The sequence below is a fragment of the Etheostoma cragini genome, chromosome 13 (genome assembly GCF_013103735.1).
Source record: "Etheostoma cragini isolate CJK2018 chromosome 13, CSU_Ecrag_1.0, whole genome shotgun sequence".
NCBI lineage: Eukaryota > Metazoa > Chordata > Actinopteri > Perciformes > Percidae > Etheostoma > Etheostoma cragini.
The window spans coordinates 2,617,854-2,632,932 of NC_048419.1; the positions used below are offsets into that span (position 1 = coordinate 2,617,854).

Below are 15,079 nucleotides of genomic sequence, written 5' to 3' on the forward strand. Positions count from 1 at the left end.
CCCCCCCCCCCCCCCCCACTATGTTATACCAGAACAATCCAAATTAAATAGGCAGCATAAACCGGGACTGAAGAAAAAAAAATATTGTGCAAACTTTGTTTCCTTTATTGATGGTCTTACAAGTGTGTATGTCATTGTTACTTTACATTACAACTTGCTGCTATGACATTAAATAAACCTCCAAACCTGCTGATGCAAACTTGATGTGCAATTGATGTGGACACACACACACACACACACACACACACACACCTAATGCACCTTATTGTTCCTCACATTGGTTTCACCACCAAGCTTCTCTACTCAATTGTGCATTCTTGAAACTGATAATCAACTTTTGCTTCAGCTCTCCCACCAGGAGGGGAGAGAAAAATCACAAAAATAAGAAGCCCTGAATGTTTTCACAAAAGCCCCAAATATTTGAGCGTTTTAAAATAACTTTAAAATAACTCATCCTTTTTGACTAGGCCCGGCAAAATCAATGAAGCAAAAGTTGAAGTACTGGGGTAAATATCGCCATTCATACTGTTAATTCTGGTATTGACACTGCTAGTGACATTTTGAACATGTTAAGAAGCTGAAAACACGTCAAAAACTTGCTCTGTTTAAGCCTGTGTGTGCTAACTCTCATTTGTTTAACTAGTGACAGCACTACACATTTTTAAAAAAATACGGAGCTACATGTTGAAATCGACCAAAATTCTCTTTTAACCCTTGGGTCAAAAAATTTGATTTTTACCCATTTTTCGCCATTTGACATTTCCAATTCATTATTTTGATTTTTTATTTCACTAACATTACATTATTACCACTAGTTTAACGCTACTTTTTGGAATCCATGGTCAATAACCCTCATTTGTATAGAATCATACAAGCGGTTAATTGTATTTGCAAAGAGCGTTGCATGGAGTCCATCCTTTTTGTGGTAATTTGGTTAAAAGAATGTCATAATTCTGATATAGACATTTTTAAAAGGGGTCAAATTGGACCCGAAAACAACAAGAGGCTTTCAAGATTAGTAATGCTGTTTGCTTTACGCCATGTTCCTACCCTACCTTTTCTTGTTCTTACTTATAAATAGATACATCAGGCCATTTTTGCCTTTTTTTAAGCGGCAGGAGGGAAAATCCTCAGCATTTGTTGTGTTCTGGTTTCAGAATGATGAAGACAGTTGGAGAACAGTAAGATATAAAACAGGATGTCGGTTCTGTGATGAATCCTTTTTATGGCAACTATCACATTTTTCCCAAATGATGTACAGATTTTTAGGCAGTCTGTTGTTTTTTAAATGGCTTGAAAAGAAGTGCATATAGCTGCTGTAAATGGGGGAAATCTTGCCCAAGGAAGCATGCCCCTGGACCCACTTAGCTTTGGGCTAAGCCCCCAGTTTTTACACCATCTGGCCCCGCCCCCTGTTTCTCAGTATCCGTGAAGGTGAAGATTCCAGCCTAAAAGACACAGCATTATCATCATTGAGAGGCAGCAGCGTTGATCAGCTCCCTGTATGATAAGGCCTTGGTGTTCCAACCATATGGAAGAAATTTGGGAGGCCAGATGTAATAGAAACAGACAGTAAAGTATGACATTGAAATGATACTGAAACTCTACACTTCTGCAGGACTGAATCGTTGGTGGAAATCACTTGAAGGATTGTTATTTTCTAAACTGTGTCCATGTCAAGCGGGTATTTAAATGCTTCAGATTCCCCCTGCCAGCTTCTGAACATACAGAAACCGCAATGACGCAAACGTTTTATTTCTGCTCTATTTCTGGCTTTATTGTAGCGACCAATGAAAATGCAGAATCTCATCCGAGCTATGTACGTGCAGTTTTTTTATTCAAGTGTGAGTGGACATGTGAATAATTTATCTGAGTAAAAATAAAGGGGTTCATGGTACTTTTGTTTTGCACTGAAGCAAAGCCCCGTGCACAGTGTTAGACAGTGGTGGTGATGCAGGATTTATTCCATAATAAAACACACAACCACACATGCATGTAGCACAAATTCTGCACAACTTGATGTGTCTATTTAAGAATGTACATTTGAATTATGATGTGTTGAATTGAAGACTATTTGCCAATATCTGTCTGTGGAAATTTGAAATAATGGTATTATCTCATAAATGCAGTTCATCCCATAACTTTGCCATTGTCTTTCTTCCCCTCTGTAGGTCTGTAGCATGGCCAGTGACGGACCCCTTATAATGTAACACTTATTCTAAGCATGTAAGATATCTTTTGAAAACTGAGAGGGATCCTAAGATGAATTTTTATTTGATCAAGATATGTTTATCTGTAGTATCTTGCCACTGTATTCTGTCATTTTCAGTAATATTGTATACAGTAGTACCCAAAGGGGTGCCATGGAACATTAACACCAAGTAGTACTGTATATGACATGTGGACTTCCACAGCTCTCCTAAATCCTGAAGGAGATAGGATGACTTTCTGCTAGTTTAAAGCTATGGTGCGTAGTTTCTGTTGTTAGGAATTCTAAGTATAACAACAAAAATATCAACACGTCCACATGATGCAACGCCCACCCCTCCTTCACACAGTTGCTAGTGGCCAAGGAGGACACGGAGGATTAAAAAAACCTGTCATGGAGGTCATTATCTTTACTCAAGTTTCTAAACACAAAGTCCCAATCTTCTAAACTGAGAAAGTTTGTAGCAACTCATTTGAAAATGGCTTGAATGTAAGGGACGTTTATTAATATCAAAAAGTTACACACTAAAGCTTTAAGAAATGTGATAAAATGTTTTTACTTGTGTCAACCATTAGTCAAAATCCAAAGTTACATTTGAAATGCATTTGTCTATGTGGAATAATAGGACTGATTTCCTGCTCTGAGGCACATACATGTGGGCTCAGATTAAAAGTAGTATTTACAGTTACACTCTGTGTGCGTGCTCTGTCTCTACAGTAACATCCCAATCCTTTCACACTGTCCTTCACCAGGTTCAGCGGTTATAATTCAACCCAACCTTGAAGAGGAAAACCCAGTGTTAGCTTGTGCTAGAGTCTGAAAATAAACATTACGCAATCGATGTGATGTGATGAGATATGTGTGAATTATTACACACGGTCAAAAAGCAGGGAAGTCTTTCCAAAGCAGATTTACGTAATGCATTGTGTCATACTTCAGAGAAGTGTTCAGGATCTGAGGACGACGTTTGTCTATCTCAACACTTACAAAAGTCAGTCGTGGATTAAAACAAGTTCTTCTGAATTACAGTATTTTATTTGGGGGCATTGGAAAACAGCCCCTTTGCAATGGCATTAAATAAACAGATCATATTTGGGACAATGTTCATGAAAATAACCAAATATGGTACAGCGAATATGTCTATAGGTAGCTGGCACGGTTGTGATGACAAAACATAAAGCCCAAATCACATTAATCTGCTCCGTCCTGAAGTTTAGTTTGGATTACGTAGTTCCCACTGTCATAGATTCCTCAGAATGTCTTTATCTAGTCTATGGATTTACATATGGACATATATGGTCTTTCCGGAACTGAGCGCATACGCCGTACATGGGGGCGTGGCCCTGCCCACATACAGTACGCAGCTACGGAAGCCTAGCCTTGGAGTTTTTCGTTTACAGCTAACTTCCTAAAAAAAATGGCCAGCTGGGGAAGGGTAGCCGCCGGGGTGAGGAATATTTCGAGGAGTCCTCAGTCTCTGAAAACGTTATCACTGCGACGTGCTGTCAGACCTGGTATTTTAGGGTCTGTTATCGGAACTGGGGTTATCTGTTATTACCAATATCATGCCAACAACAGGACTCTGCCCTTCGCGGTTCATGCCGAGGTACCAAAAGTGAGTAATTTTACACGCATAACAAAAGTTTCTGTCGTCGACGTCGAAGTTGGTCACAAACAGACGCACGGTGTGACCATTGTACCTTTCATGTGTCTGTCTGTTTAAATATGCTGCTAAATACGTGTTCCAGCAGCACATATGAATAGTTAGCCTACAGAAAGGGCGTAAATAGTCAGCCTGAGTTTGGGACTAGCTTGCTAACAACTAACGTTAACGCCCCCCAGCTGTCACTCACACTCCACACACACACAGTACTATACAAAATGTTTTTTGTTTTTTTTAAACAGGCCAACAGTGAGTAGTGTGCAGTGATATTTGTGACCCTCGTGCTGTTTCAGGAAGCTTCACCGCCCCAACCGTCTGCTAGGAAGATTCGTTTCATCCAGTTCGCCTCCGTAGTCTACGAAGAAGAGCCCTACATGACCCCGCGAGACTTCCTGTTCTCTGTGATGCTGGAGAATGTTGACAGTAAGCTCCACTTCCGTCCACTTAGTCTATAGTCTCCACTAGTCTGTACTACAGAAGATAGGTGAGCACTGAAAGGAAAAAACAAACACATGTTATTATAATTGCTTGCTAGGGTGTGGGGAAAAAAATTGATAAAGCATACTATCGCGATATTTTTCGTGGCAATACTAATTCTATACACAGGCACCAAGTGTGGATCTTTTATTATATATGTGTTGGTCAGTTTGTCTGCTTGACAATCCCATTTTGCATCAATACAATTGAAGTGATATGACGAAACAGAGAAATGGATCTTTTTAGATAAAACAGATGTTGACCAAGTTTTTCTTTTGGGGACTTCATTTGAAACTGGGGAAAATTGGAAGTTGGAACAAAGGTTATAAAATACAAAATAGCGCAGGACATTGCAATATGTTTAAAATTGCATCAATAATATTGTATCGTGGCGAAAGTGTCATGATGATATTGTATTGGGAGGCGTCTGGTGATCTCTTCTATGTACTGGAGTTATTTTAATCACTGGGAGTATAGAAAGAGTTCTACATATTATTGGCCTATTAGCCCAAAAAAAGTCATCATGGGGGTGTCTATTCTTCAGTCTACGTCAGCAGCTGTTGGGTGTTCTCTGTAGTCACGGACAAAAGAATGGTGTACATAATGTTCACCGAACTGCAGGGGATGAAAATCCCCAGACATTCAGATGTATAAAACCAAGATGCATGAAAAAGAAATTGCATGTGATGCCTGCCTCATGCTGTTATTTATTACACTTTTTTTATTGCTCTATTAACAGAGCTTTGTTTCTTCTCATGTAGGAAAGCTGCAGAAGAGAAGTTTAACAACAAAAGTATGTCCACATCAACACGTTGTTTAGGTAAATGGCTTCAAACTGCACGTGTAGAGCATGCTCATCCTCATTGCTGTTATCTGTTTCTTATTGTGCCTTTGCAGGAAGTTAACCAAATGTTGGGGGCTGCCACTAAAGCTCGGGCTGGTAGTGAGCTGTTCAGATCCATAGGAGACAACGGTAAGTCTGTCAGCAGAGCAGAGGACACACACAGCCTGTCCAGATCTGATCACACTGTTAATGACTGCAGTTCCAACTTGGCATCAGAAGGACAACCTGTGGGATCTTAATGGGACCTTTTGTGATCTTAACAGGAAAACTGAATGTTTGCAGAGTATTTGTTTTTAAAGTCTATTAATATATCTGTTGCCTATCTTATTTTCTAAATCTAATTCAGTGTAAATTTCTTTGTGTCTTACAGGTTTGATATCCTACACAGAGTATCTGTTCCTGCTGACTATCCTGACCAGTAAGTAGAGTCCTAGTCTCCACAGTGGACGTCCATTAATCCAGACTATTCCCAAACCCTGGTCTTCCCCCAGTCTGACTCAGTGATATTGTGCTGAATGGATTTGCCTGTGATTTTGTGACTTGACTTTGCATTTTCCTTTTTCCTTTTTGCCCGAGCTTTGCACACCTGCACATGTCAGTGCAGCAGCAGTTGACCTGATTTGTGTTAATGTTCTTTCTCAGCACTGTTTTCCAGGCTGTGTTGACATAATGTTACTTTGCCATACTAACCAAGCGCAGGGATTCATGTGAGCTCTTCTAGAATATTCAGTGGACTGATGTGCATTACTGTTGCAGAGCCGAGTACAGGATTTCATATAGCTTTCAAAATGCTGGATGTAGACGGGAATGAGCAGGTGGACCAAAAGGAATTTCTCAAGGTAAGACATCTGATACGTTTCATGTTGGTGAAATTTCAACAATCTTGTAGTGATTGTGTCATAATGTAAGCACTGTAATCAGGGGGGGGGGCATTGCACAGAGATAATTGTGATTCTTATTCATGTTGTGTGCATTTGAATTAAAAAAAATATTGTAACCTTTAATGCTGCCTCAAGCACTGATGCTGCCACAGTTGTAAGTATGGACCATGGCGCCATGTGAAGGTGAGGGAGAGATGCACTGCTAGCTACTCTCGTCTGGTTTCCATCTGTCATGTGTTTGCACCTCGGCAGCCTGAGGCCTAGTTTATAGCTACCTGCCTACGTTAAATCAAAGCCGTATGTACGTGGAGATACGGACGCTACGCTGTAGCCTGTCGCGCACCTCTCAAAAAATGTAGCTACACGTTGCAACAACTGTGATTGCTCCGCATGACCGTGGCTTGGTAGCGTTGCATTTCCCCCGACTCCATTTCCCCCGACTCCATTTCTCTCCATAAACTACATGAAATCAAGGAAATCTCGATAGATAATCCCTGTCACTCCCTCACTCGCTCTACACACACTCCCCCCACACAGACACACGATGAGAACGACACAGAACTCAAACGCACAAGTACAAACCGCCTACCAGGCTCCGGAGAAAGCTCTGCCCGGAGCCCCCGCAGAAGCAACACTCTTGAGTGAGTCAGCCCCCCAGTATAGTCCATATAGTTCATGTCATTTGTGTCTCTGTTCCAACTGGACTTAGCCTCTGCAATGTTGAGAGAAGACCTCTCTGTGTGTAGTTTAGATCGGGCCTAGGCTAGTAGACTGCATGTTGGCACGCTATGCACCTTGTGTCGTAGTCTCATGTTGTGACTGGGTGCAGAAAGCCTAAAGTTTCCCAATCCTAGAGAAGAGGTGCATGGATTGTCATCTGCGCCAGTGTCTGTTGTGTGTTTATTAGGTAGATGTTATATCTATGGTTTTTATCATTTCTTACGATAGCTCAGAGAAGAGGGACGTATGGTAACATTTTGACATAATTCCTCTGGTTGAATGCTAACATTGTTGGGAATTTTTCTTTTTCTGAAGCTGAAGAAAATCATTGGAGGTCAAAAGAGAGCACAGGAAAGCACAGAGGTGGGTATCCCCGTTCCCTTAAAAGGAAAGCAAAGCTTGATTTTGATATTTCAACATTGCTATTTAAATACAGAGTAATATCTGCGGTCGAGTTTTAAGATGGTGGTGTTCGTTACCTGGATGTTTACAGAAACCAGCGGAAGAAGGAGAGAGTGTGAACACAACTCTGCAGGCCTACTTCTTTGGGAAGAAAGGAGAAAACAAGCTGCACTATCAGGAGTTCTGCAGGTAAGGAAACGTCCCGTGTAGTCCTGTGGAGAGGTACCGTGCTGCTCCCAGTAGACCACATGGGCAAAACACACACATCAGGGACTGAAAAAAAGGGACTGTACAATACTGTAAATACATTTTGCTATTGGAATCAAATATATTTATTATTGTGTGTTAATCTGTGCGTTCTACTTTTCCCTCTTATCCCTTGCTGCTGCACATTTTCTTCTTTCAAATCTTTGTTATGCTCTCTTTACGTGACATAAGTTCATAACGCATCATATTCCCAGCAAAGCATTTCTGTTGTCCAGGTTCATGCAGGACCTGCAGGCTGAAGTCCAGGAGATGGAGTTCCTGCAGTTCTCCAAAGGAATGGACACCATGCGTAGAGAAGACTTTGCAGAGTGGTTGCTCCACTACACCAACGAAGAAAACAACGACATCTACTGGGAAAACATGAGGAAGAGGATCCCTGCCGGCCAGGTCAAAGCCCTTTCCCTCACAGAAATGCTGTGGAAACGCCGTTGAGTGAAGCGTTTGAGTGAAGTGAAATGTTGTCTTGCAGAGTATCACGTTCGATGAGTTCAAGGCCTTCTGTCTCTTCACCAACAACCTGGAGGATTTCGCCTTTTCACTGAAAATGCTCACTGGAGCCAACCGTCCTGTTGGAATGGGTAACGCCTCTCTCTTGATTAGAATGTGGACAGATTTCTCTAAACACTGCATGCAGTAGATGGTTTTCCTTCCTCTCTTTGCAGCCCACTTCAAACGAGCTGTGAGGATCGCCACGGGCAACGATCTGTCTGAGAACGTGCTGGACACTGTGTTTAAACTGTTCGACATGGACGGGGACGACTGCCTGAGCCATAAGGAGTTCCTGGGTGTGATGAAAGACCGAGTGCTGCGAGGTCTCAGGGTGAGTCCATCCGTCTTTTCACTTTTGTTCTTGTCCCCAATTTTCCGGCAAGGGTCCAAAAACCAGTCAGTATATTGTGTTCGGGTAAGGGTTCAGATTAGATGTTCCATTTATGCCACTAACAGTTTTTATTTTAGCAAAGTTAAAAGTCCTAAATACTGCGATGGTTTTTAACAGGTAGATATCTTCTAGATTGCAGTTCTGTGACATGTGATGGACCCTGTCCTGTCCTCAGGTGCAGAATCAGAGTGGCTTCTCTGGCTACTGGAAATGTGTGAAGCAAGAGACCCTGAAAGGAGCGAAGGAGGCCCTGGGGGGCGCCGCGGCCCCCATCTGACCCACCGTGATCATCCAGGACACATCTGATAGACGATGACTCGTACCACTGCTTACCTTGGTATTGTATAATCAAAAGAAGTGGTGCAAACCGATCAGAAACGTAACCACTTGAAGAAACTAAAGGATTTCCACCACTAGCACATGGTGCGTCTGCCACTCTGTCGGTCCGGTTGTTTACAATCTAGATTTGATTTTTTCACTGATTGGTGCAGTGTCTTGGCCTTTGTGCTCAAATCACGGGTTTTATATTCGGAATGGAAGATCACTTTTAAATTACTTTGGCACTTTTGCTCACAGTGTGTTTAAAAAGCTGATTAGCTGTGCTTTAAGGGCTATATGTTGGCATGGGTTTTCTTCCCACCATAAAGAAATGCATGCTGGGTAACTAGGACTACAGTTGAAAATCAGCCGACTGGCTAACACTGGCACATTTACAGAAATTATGATTAATGTGCAATGTCCTTCTAAATCTAATCCAGTGGATATTGATGCATTTTTAAGGGCTGTTGTGGGTTTTTCATGTTTGTCAAAATATTTATCAAATAAAGTCTTATAAAAAATGGCAAAGTCTCAACAATGTGCTGCACATCTGAGGTTCAAAAAAGAATGCAGCTATGACTAATAACGTTTGTAATTTATTGTAGAATTGACCTGTAAAGATCACATAAGTAGGTGGGTTAACCATTAAAGATTGATAATTATCTTACCATACATATAATTCAAAAAGTAAATAGACAAAACAAGGTTACCTCTGTGATAGATGAACTAATTAGTGACTGATGCAAAAGTGGATACACAGCTACAATAAAATTACACTGAGCATGAAGCCATCTTTGGTCTTCGCATCACTATAAACAAATACATAGAAATTTGTATTGTATCAAAAATAGAAATTACATAGCCATATTGAAAGTAAATTCACATTTTTGACATACAATGTAAGGAGAATACCTAAGAGACATATTGTGGGATTACATTTTTTTTTGTCAATACTTGGCTTTAAGGACCCGATGGTTTGCCACATTTTGAACATTCATTTAGTTTTTTGAAGAATTGCATGAGCCGGTCAGCCACCTGTACGTAGGACAGTATGCAACACGTAGAACAAAAAACACAAACGAAAGACAAAAATAGATTGTCGTTCCTAAAACAAGCATGTGCTTTCTAGTCTGGGCTTTGAAAGCGAGGCCTGGCGAGAGGCCTCGTCTCACTGGACAAGGAGACACATTTGGTCGGTTTGACGCTGCAGACCCGGCCTTCACAGGTGAGCCGAGCCCCAGGGACGGACATGCCCCTCTTCTCAAAAGTAAGTCTTCTTGTGTCTTTAGTTGAAGATGTGTGTGTGTGTGTGTGTGTGTGTGTGTGTATAGCTGTTCTCCTGGGGTTCAGAGTTCTTCTCTTCTCAGAGGCACACATGAACGGCAGCCAACGTGGACCTCTGCTCGAGAGAATATGGGAAGTGCTTTCAAAGTGTTTGACCCACTGTAGAAAAAGAAAAGAAAAATGTGTCAAGATTTGTTTTTTTAGGGTACATTTGTTGAATCCAGGTTTAGTTACCTGAATAAATAATGTAGGCCTGATTGCACATCATGCTTTAAAGCTCTGTCGCATTTGACTGTAGGCGGGACCTTTTTTATATGTGGTCTATGGGATGTCTGCACGTCTTGAAAAGTCTAAAAAAAAAGCATAGCATACGGTTTCCTGATCTTATATTATATTTATATAAATGTTTCTGTATTTGGCTGTTGGGAGGCGCCGTCATGCATCTATAAATTACTTATGAGACTGCTGCTACGGTGGATTGTGCACTCAGGAGTTTCAGTCAGAAAACTGCTGCTAGCTGCACGATCCAGGAGGCTCGTCGACTCAAAGGTTTCATCTTAGTGAAGTTAATTGAACGGTTAATCCATCCGTCAATTGTCTTCCCCTCATCTGGGTCAAGGTGAGTCTTCAAAGTATTATGTACAGCAGGGACGTACAAGCCTGACATTAATGTGTCAATCAATTCCTCAAAAGTCCTACATTAAAACCCTCATATTGTCCTTGGTTCTCATTGATCAGTTTTCTTATATCAATTCTTTTTAATTCCCCAAAATAACATGATTGATTCTACACAACACTCTTTGGCAAGTACAAATCTCTACTTTCATTAATTTTAGGGTGTGTTATTAAATTTTATAGCATTTGAAATAACGGTAAGACAACACAAGGGTTAACTTTGGGGGGGCCTAGGTGTGATATTAGGAAGCGTGTGCTACATCCAGTCCCGTGGTTAGTTGACAACACTGTACCACATAGAAAAAAAATCAAAGCTGAGAATGTGAGGCTGTTACATAACATGGACAATGGGAGTGAGCTGCAAGATGGTGAACATGACACAACAATGTTTATTTTATCCCCCCCCCCCCCGTTCTTCCAAAGCAGCTGGTGAATTGTGCATTGAATCAGAACTCTAGAGGTGTCTGACACCACGCCAGCCTAAGGCGAGACACTACAGGCATTAAGACTATTCTCTTCTGTATTCCACGTTTTCTGAAAGGTTTCAATTGAATACGCAGGCAAGGCATTACTAAATAAATGTGTGCTAATTTGCAAATTTGTTTAATTTTGTTGACATATTAGAGCAAAAGGTTTTTGCTGAGTGAATTTTGGATCTCTTTATGACTCCATAAAACAGAAAATAGCCATAAAAATGTCTTCCCTCTGTAAAAACCTTCAGTGCATAGATAGGGATGAAACTACAAAGTCTGGTGTACTGAAGTGGAGTTTTCTGTCTCAGACTACAAATAAAAAAAACTTATGGATACAAAGATATGCATTACAAAATTCCATATATATTTATTGTTTTTGCCTGTAGTGCGTGGTCTTAATTAAAGGGCTGATCATGTTCAAATTCCATAGATTCTATATTTTATAGACAGTAACAAAGTGTAATGTTTCTATAGACTTACACACTGAGAAAATGACGTTATTCTATTACTATGTGGGGCTTCCAAGTCCATGTTTTAACGTGCACTGTAAACACAAGATGAGGGGGGGGGGGGATTATTTCTCAGGCTGAGGAGGTAAAGTTATTAGAGATCATGTTTCTACACGTTTGTACACAAAGCAAATTATTTACAATGCTAACTGTCTTCTGTAGTTATTATACCACTGAGCCTCTGTGTTCAATGTGCTGCCTGTGGGATCCTGGGTAGGTACAGTGGACTTTATGTAATGCTCAGCATTACATAAGGGATGGACAGATTATTCACTTAGACCCCTCTCCTGCCAATGATTTTGAAAATGACTTTTTTCCCCTTTGTATATCCTGTTGTATAATTTGGAGGATAGCCTAGGGGGCAACATCTCAAAATGGACCTCCTCAGCTGATTAAAAACTCCAGATATGGAAATAATTTAGAAAAAAAAAATCAATAAAACAAAGATAAGCTTTTCTTTCCGTCTGCATTTTTTAAATAACTCTTTAAGAACCATAAATAAGTATGTGAAGTGAATTTTTCCAAAAAATAAAAAGGATTCAAGTTCATAGACTTAATTTAATACCAAGGTAACTATCTTCAGAAGCACATCACCGAATGTTGGGTCATAAAGTTACTTAGACCTCAGGCTAGGGTTGAATTGCCTCATTTCAGAAGGGCTGAATAAGTCCTGAATATGAATTAGGACTTATGCTAACCATGAATTATGTTTCTCTATTGACCGGGCTCATGAAGCGGGGGATAATGTACACGAACAAGAAGAAGATGTAACGTATTACTTAAATTAGTAATGCGGACATAAAATGTTAAGCGGAGTCAAAGCTCAATAAAAAATACCATATTTATTAAATAGTGTTTCTCATTTGCTACTCCACATTTCCTTTTGAATTTAGATGATGGTTGATACATTTAATCTGCTTTCTCATCTTTAAAATGCATTGGTAAAGCTGATTACATACGGTCCGTGCCCCCCCTTCTGCACAGCTGCAGCCCTTGTGTTCACTGAAAAGAAAGACGCTCGACCATGAAGTACAAGAAAAAGCGTGTTTCTCACCGTTACCTTACCATTCAACACAACAGGGGGAGATGTCAAGGGTCGCTCTCCTTCTTTACTGTCACGTCTCCATCTCCAGCCAGGATGGTGGAGATCTCTCCCTGCATGAAGGCCCAAGGCACAGAGGATCCAGCCAGGGGACAGCGCTCTCCACTGGGGCAGTACACCTCCCCGCCTTGGCCTTGGCTGCGGATGAACCCTCGGGTACAGGGGAAGCAGAACTTGTGGTGCGGGACAGAGGGACACTGGACAAAATGAGTGTCTTCCAAGCGCTCTCGGCAGAGGGTGCAGCAGAGCAGAGTGCCCTGAGCACTGCTTGTAGACTCCCCTGCACTGGTGTTGCTGCTCTGACCCACCGCACTCAAACCCTGCCCCAAGGCTGCCTGGGAGACTGAGGTGGAGGCAGTGGAGGGGCTGCTGCTGGTGGGGCGCCCAGCGGAGGAGGAGTGGGCTGTGGACATGCTGGGGCTATCCCTGGCCATCTGGCTGGAGCTCAGGCTGTCTGCGACTCCCATGAGCGCTGAGATGGGCGAGGGCTGGCTGTGTAAACGGGGTGGGCCCTCTTGGGTCGTGGCCATGCCAGGAAGAGGTTCCATGCCTGAGTAAGCACCTCTGGGCCAGGGCTCTCTCACTGGGTGATCAGACCTCCCTTCGCTCTCTCCATTCTCAGAACCCGGAGAAGCCTTGCGGCGCCGAGTTGTGCTCTTCGCCGGTATGGGGCGTCCGGCTGCAGCCATAGGCAAACCTGAATCTGACTGTGGCAGAACCTCTGGAATCGGGGGCTCTTTAAACATCCGCACACCATCATTCAGCAGCTCAGACAGCCCGCGCCAGTCTCCAGTGCCTTGCCGCTTCTCGTATTCCACGTAGCGTAACCCAGAGTTCACCGCTTTACCTGCATCTTTGGCTGAGTCACGGAACATCTGCCTGACCAGGTCTGGAACTCCTGAGTAGATCATCCCAGTGCCGACAGGATACTCCACAAACACCTTCAGCTCAAAGTCTGGAGTAGTGCTGGCATCAAAGGCCAGAACACGACCCATCAGGTTATGGTCTTTCCTGAAACGCACATTAAAGGGGACACAGCTGCTAAGACCCACAAGCACATCCCGGACTGCTTTGGGACGGTTTGGCCAGCCTTCAACCCTACTCCGCGTCACCTCATTCAGTTCTGCCATCACTTCATTGTTCCTCCACACTGCAGAATCTATACCCACCAGAGCAGAGGTGCTTGCGCCCACACCCAAGGACACCACCTGTCTTCTGCCAGTTTCACCCATTATGGGGCCAGCTGAGACTGCAATTGGTGTGGCCCCAGCCCTGGAGCCTGATAAGGGGGCTAAAAGCCCATGAGGGGCTGCTACTAGCCCCTGAGCTATCAAGGCATGGGATATAGTGCCATGGAGACTGGGGACTGCCCCAACTATAGCCCGACGAGTGTTTGGGCTCTGTCTGCTGCCCTCTGACAATGACACATCTTCAGCTCTGTGCAGGCCATTAGGGAGGCGAGCAGACACCCCATACTCACCCCTCCCCCTATCTAGACGCTCTCCATGCTGCCGCCCTGCATCAAGGGGCCCAGCCGAGCTGGGTTTGCCCTGCTGTGGTCCGGGGGACCTGCCGTCTAAAACTCCGTGCGTGCTCTTCAGTTGCCGCGCAGTCTCAATGAGGAGCTCTATTCTGTCTGCCCCGTCGTAGTTGACACATCCCCGGCACACAGCCTCGCTGAACTCCCACAGCATGGCCCAGGGCATCTTGGGTAGATCGCAGAGGTAGCACCACTGCCGTCTGGAGGAAGACTGCGAGGCGGAGGACATGTTGTTTACAGGCCCTCGACCAAACTTTCTTCGGAGGCCTACACGTTACGGTCTACGTTTTTCAGCAATTCTTCAATTCTCAGACACCACTCGCCACATGCCGCGCATTTTCAGATGGAAATAAAACGGAAAGTAAGCTCACAGCGCGACTGTTGAAGACCGCATTTAAAAGTTAGCGACGTCTTCTTTCTCGATTTGTTCGTGTCAGTCTGTGTGGAAGGAAGTAAAATGTTATAAGACACCGGAAACACCTACGCGACTGAGCCGCGGGGCACTTTGGGAGTTGTAGTTTTTGTCTACGCTTGCTGAGTCATGCCAAATGAGTTTTCCCTTGCAGAGGATATTAGATGTGATGTCGATAAAATGTTTAATTGGATGACCCTTGATGTTAATACATTTGCCAAATAATTTCTTTTTTGCACATCTTCTACAACAGTGTTATATTTTCCTCTGTACAAGCTTCCTTGGTTTGCGGTTGGCTGGTGTGCGCACACAATGAGAAAAAGTAGTGCGTGCCATGGCTGACATCAATACTGTTCAGCGGCTTAACCCTCTTGTTGTCTAATTTGATCCGTTTTAAAAGTCTCTACATCAAAAATTTGGGAT

General features: G+C 42.9%; 2 protein-coding genes and 1 long non-coding RNA gene across 3 annotated transcripts in view; 1 reads left to right on the plus strand and 2 right to left on the minus strand.

Moving 5' to 3' along the window:
• Window positions 1-6,546, minus strand: part of LOC117955802 — a 22,912-nt gene extending 16,366 nt beyond the window's left edge. Inside the window, exon 1 of the long non-coding RNA XR_004659129.1 lies at window positions 6,438-6,546. This is a non-coding gene — a long non-coding RNA (uncharacterized LOC117955802). The remainder of the gene's footprint in view (window positions 1-6,437) is intronic.
• micu2 (mitochondrial calcium uptake 2) lies at window positions 3,563-8,759 on the plus strand. The gene is made up of 12 exons (XM_034890518.1): window positions 3,563-3,824; window positions 4,166-4,295; window positions 5,111-5,142; window positions 5,247-5,322; window positions 5,564-5,611; window positions 5,950-6,032; window positions 7,110-7,157; window positions 7,288-7,385; window positions 7,679-7,850; window positions 7,933-8,041; window positions 8,126-8,283; window positions 8,519-8,759. The coding sequence occupies exons 1-12, from the start codon at window positions 3,627-3,629 to the stop codon at window positions 8,618-8,620; spliced, it is 1,254 nt and encodes a 417-aa protein (XP_034746409.1). The 5' UTR covers window positions 3,563-3,626; the 3' UTR covers window positions 8,621-8,759.
• Window positions 8,760-9,237: 478 nt separating this feature from the next.
• LOC117955797 (interferon regulatory factor 2-binding protein 1-like) lies at window positions 9,238-14,725 on the minus strand. Its single transcript, XM_034890517.1, has 2 exons — window positions 12,668-14,725; window positions 9,238-10,104 (listed from the first exon to the last, which is right to left on the minus strand). The coding sequence occupies exon 1, from the start codon at window positions 14,471-14,473 to the stop codon at window positions 12,692-12,694; it is 1,782 nt and encodes a 593-aa protein (XP_034746408.1). The 5' UTR covers window positions 14,474-14,725; the 3' UTR covers window positions 9,238-10,104; window positions 12,668-12,691.
• Window positions 14,726-15,079: the final 354 nt, after the last annotated feature.

Coding starts and splice junctions, on each gene's coding strand:
- micu2 (XM_034890518.1), top strand. CDS start 3,627: ATGGCCAGCTGGGGAAGGGTAGCCGCCGGGGTGAGGAATATTTCGAGG. Junction 6,033..7,109: donor ACCAAAAGGAATTTCTCAAG/GTAAGACATCTG, acceptor CTTTTTCTGAAG/CTGAAGAAAATCATTGGAGG. Junction 7,386..7,678: donor CACTATCAGGAGTTCTGCAG/GTAAGGAAACGT, acceptor TCTGTTGTCCAG/GTTCATGCAGGACCTGCAGG.
- LOC117955797 (XM_034890517.1), bottom strand. CDS start 14,473: ATGTCCTCCGCCTCGCAGTCTTCCTCCAGACGGCAGTGGTGCTACCTC.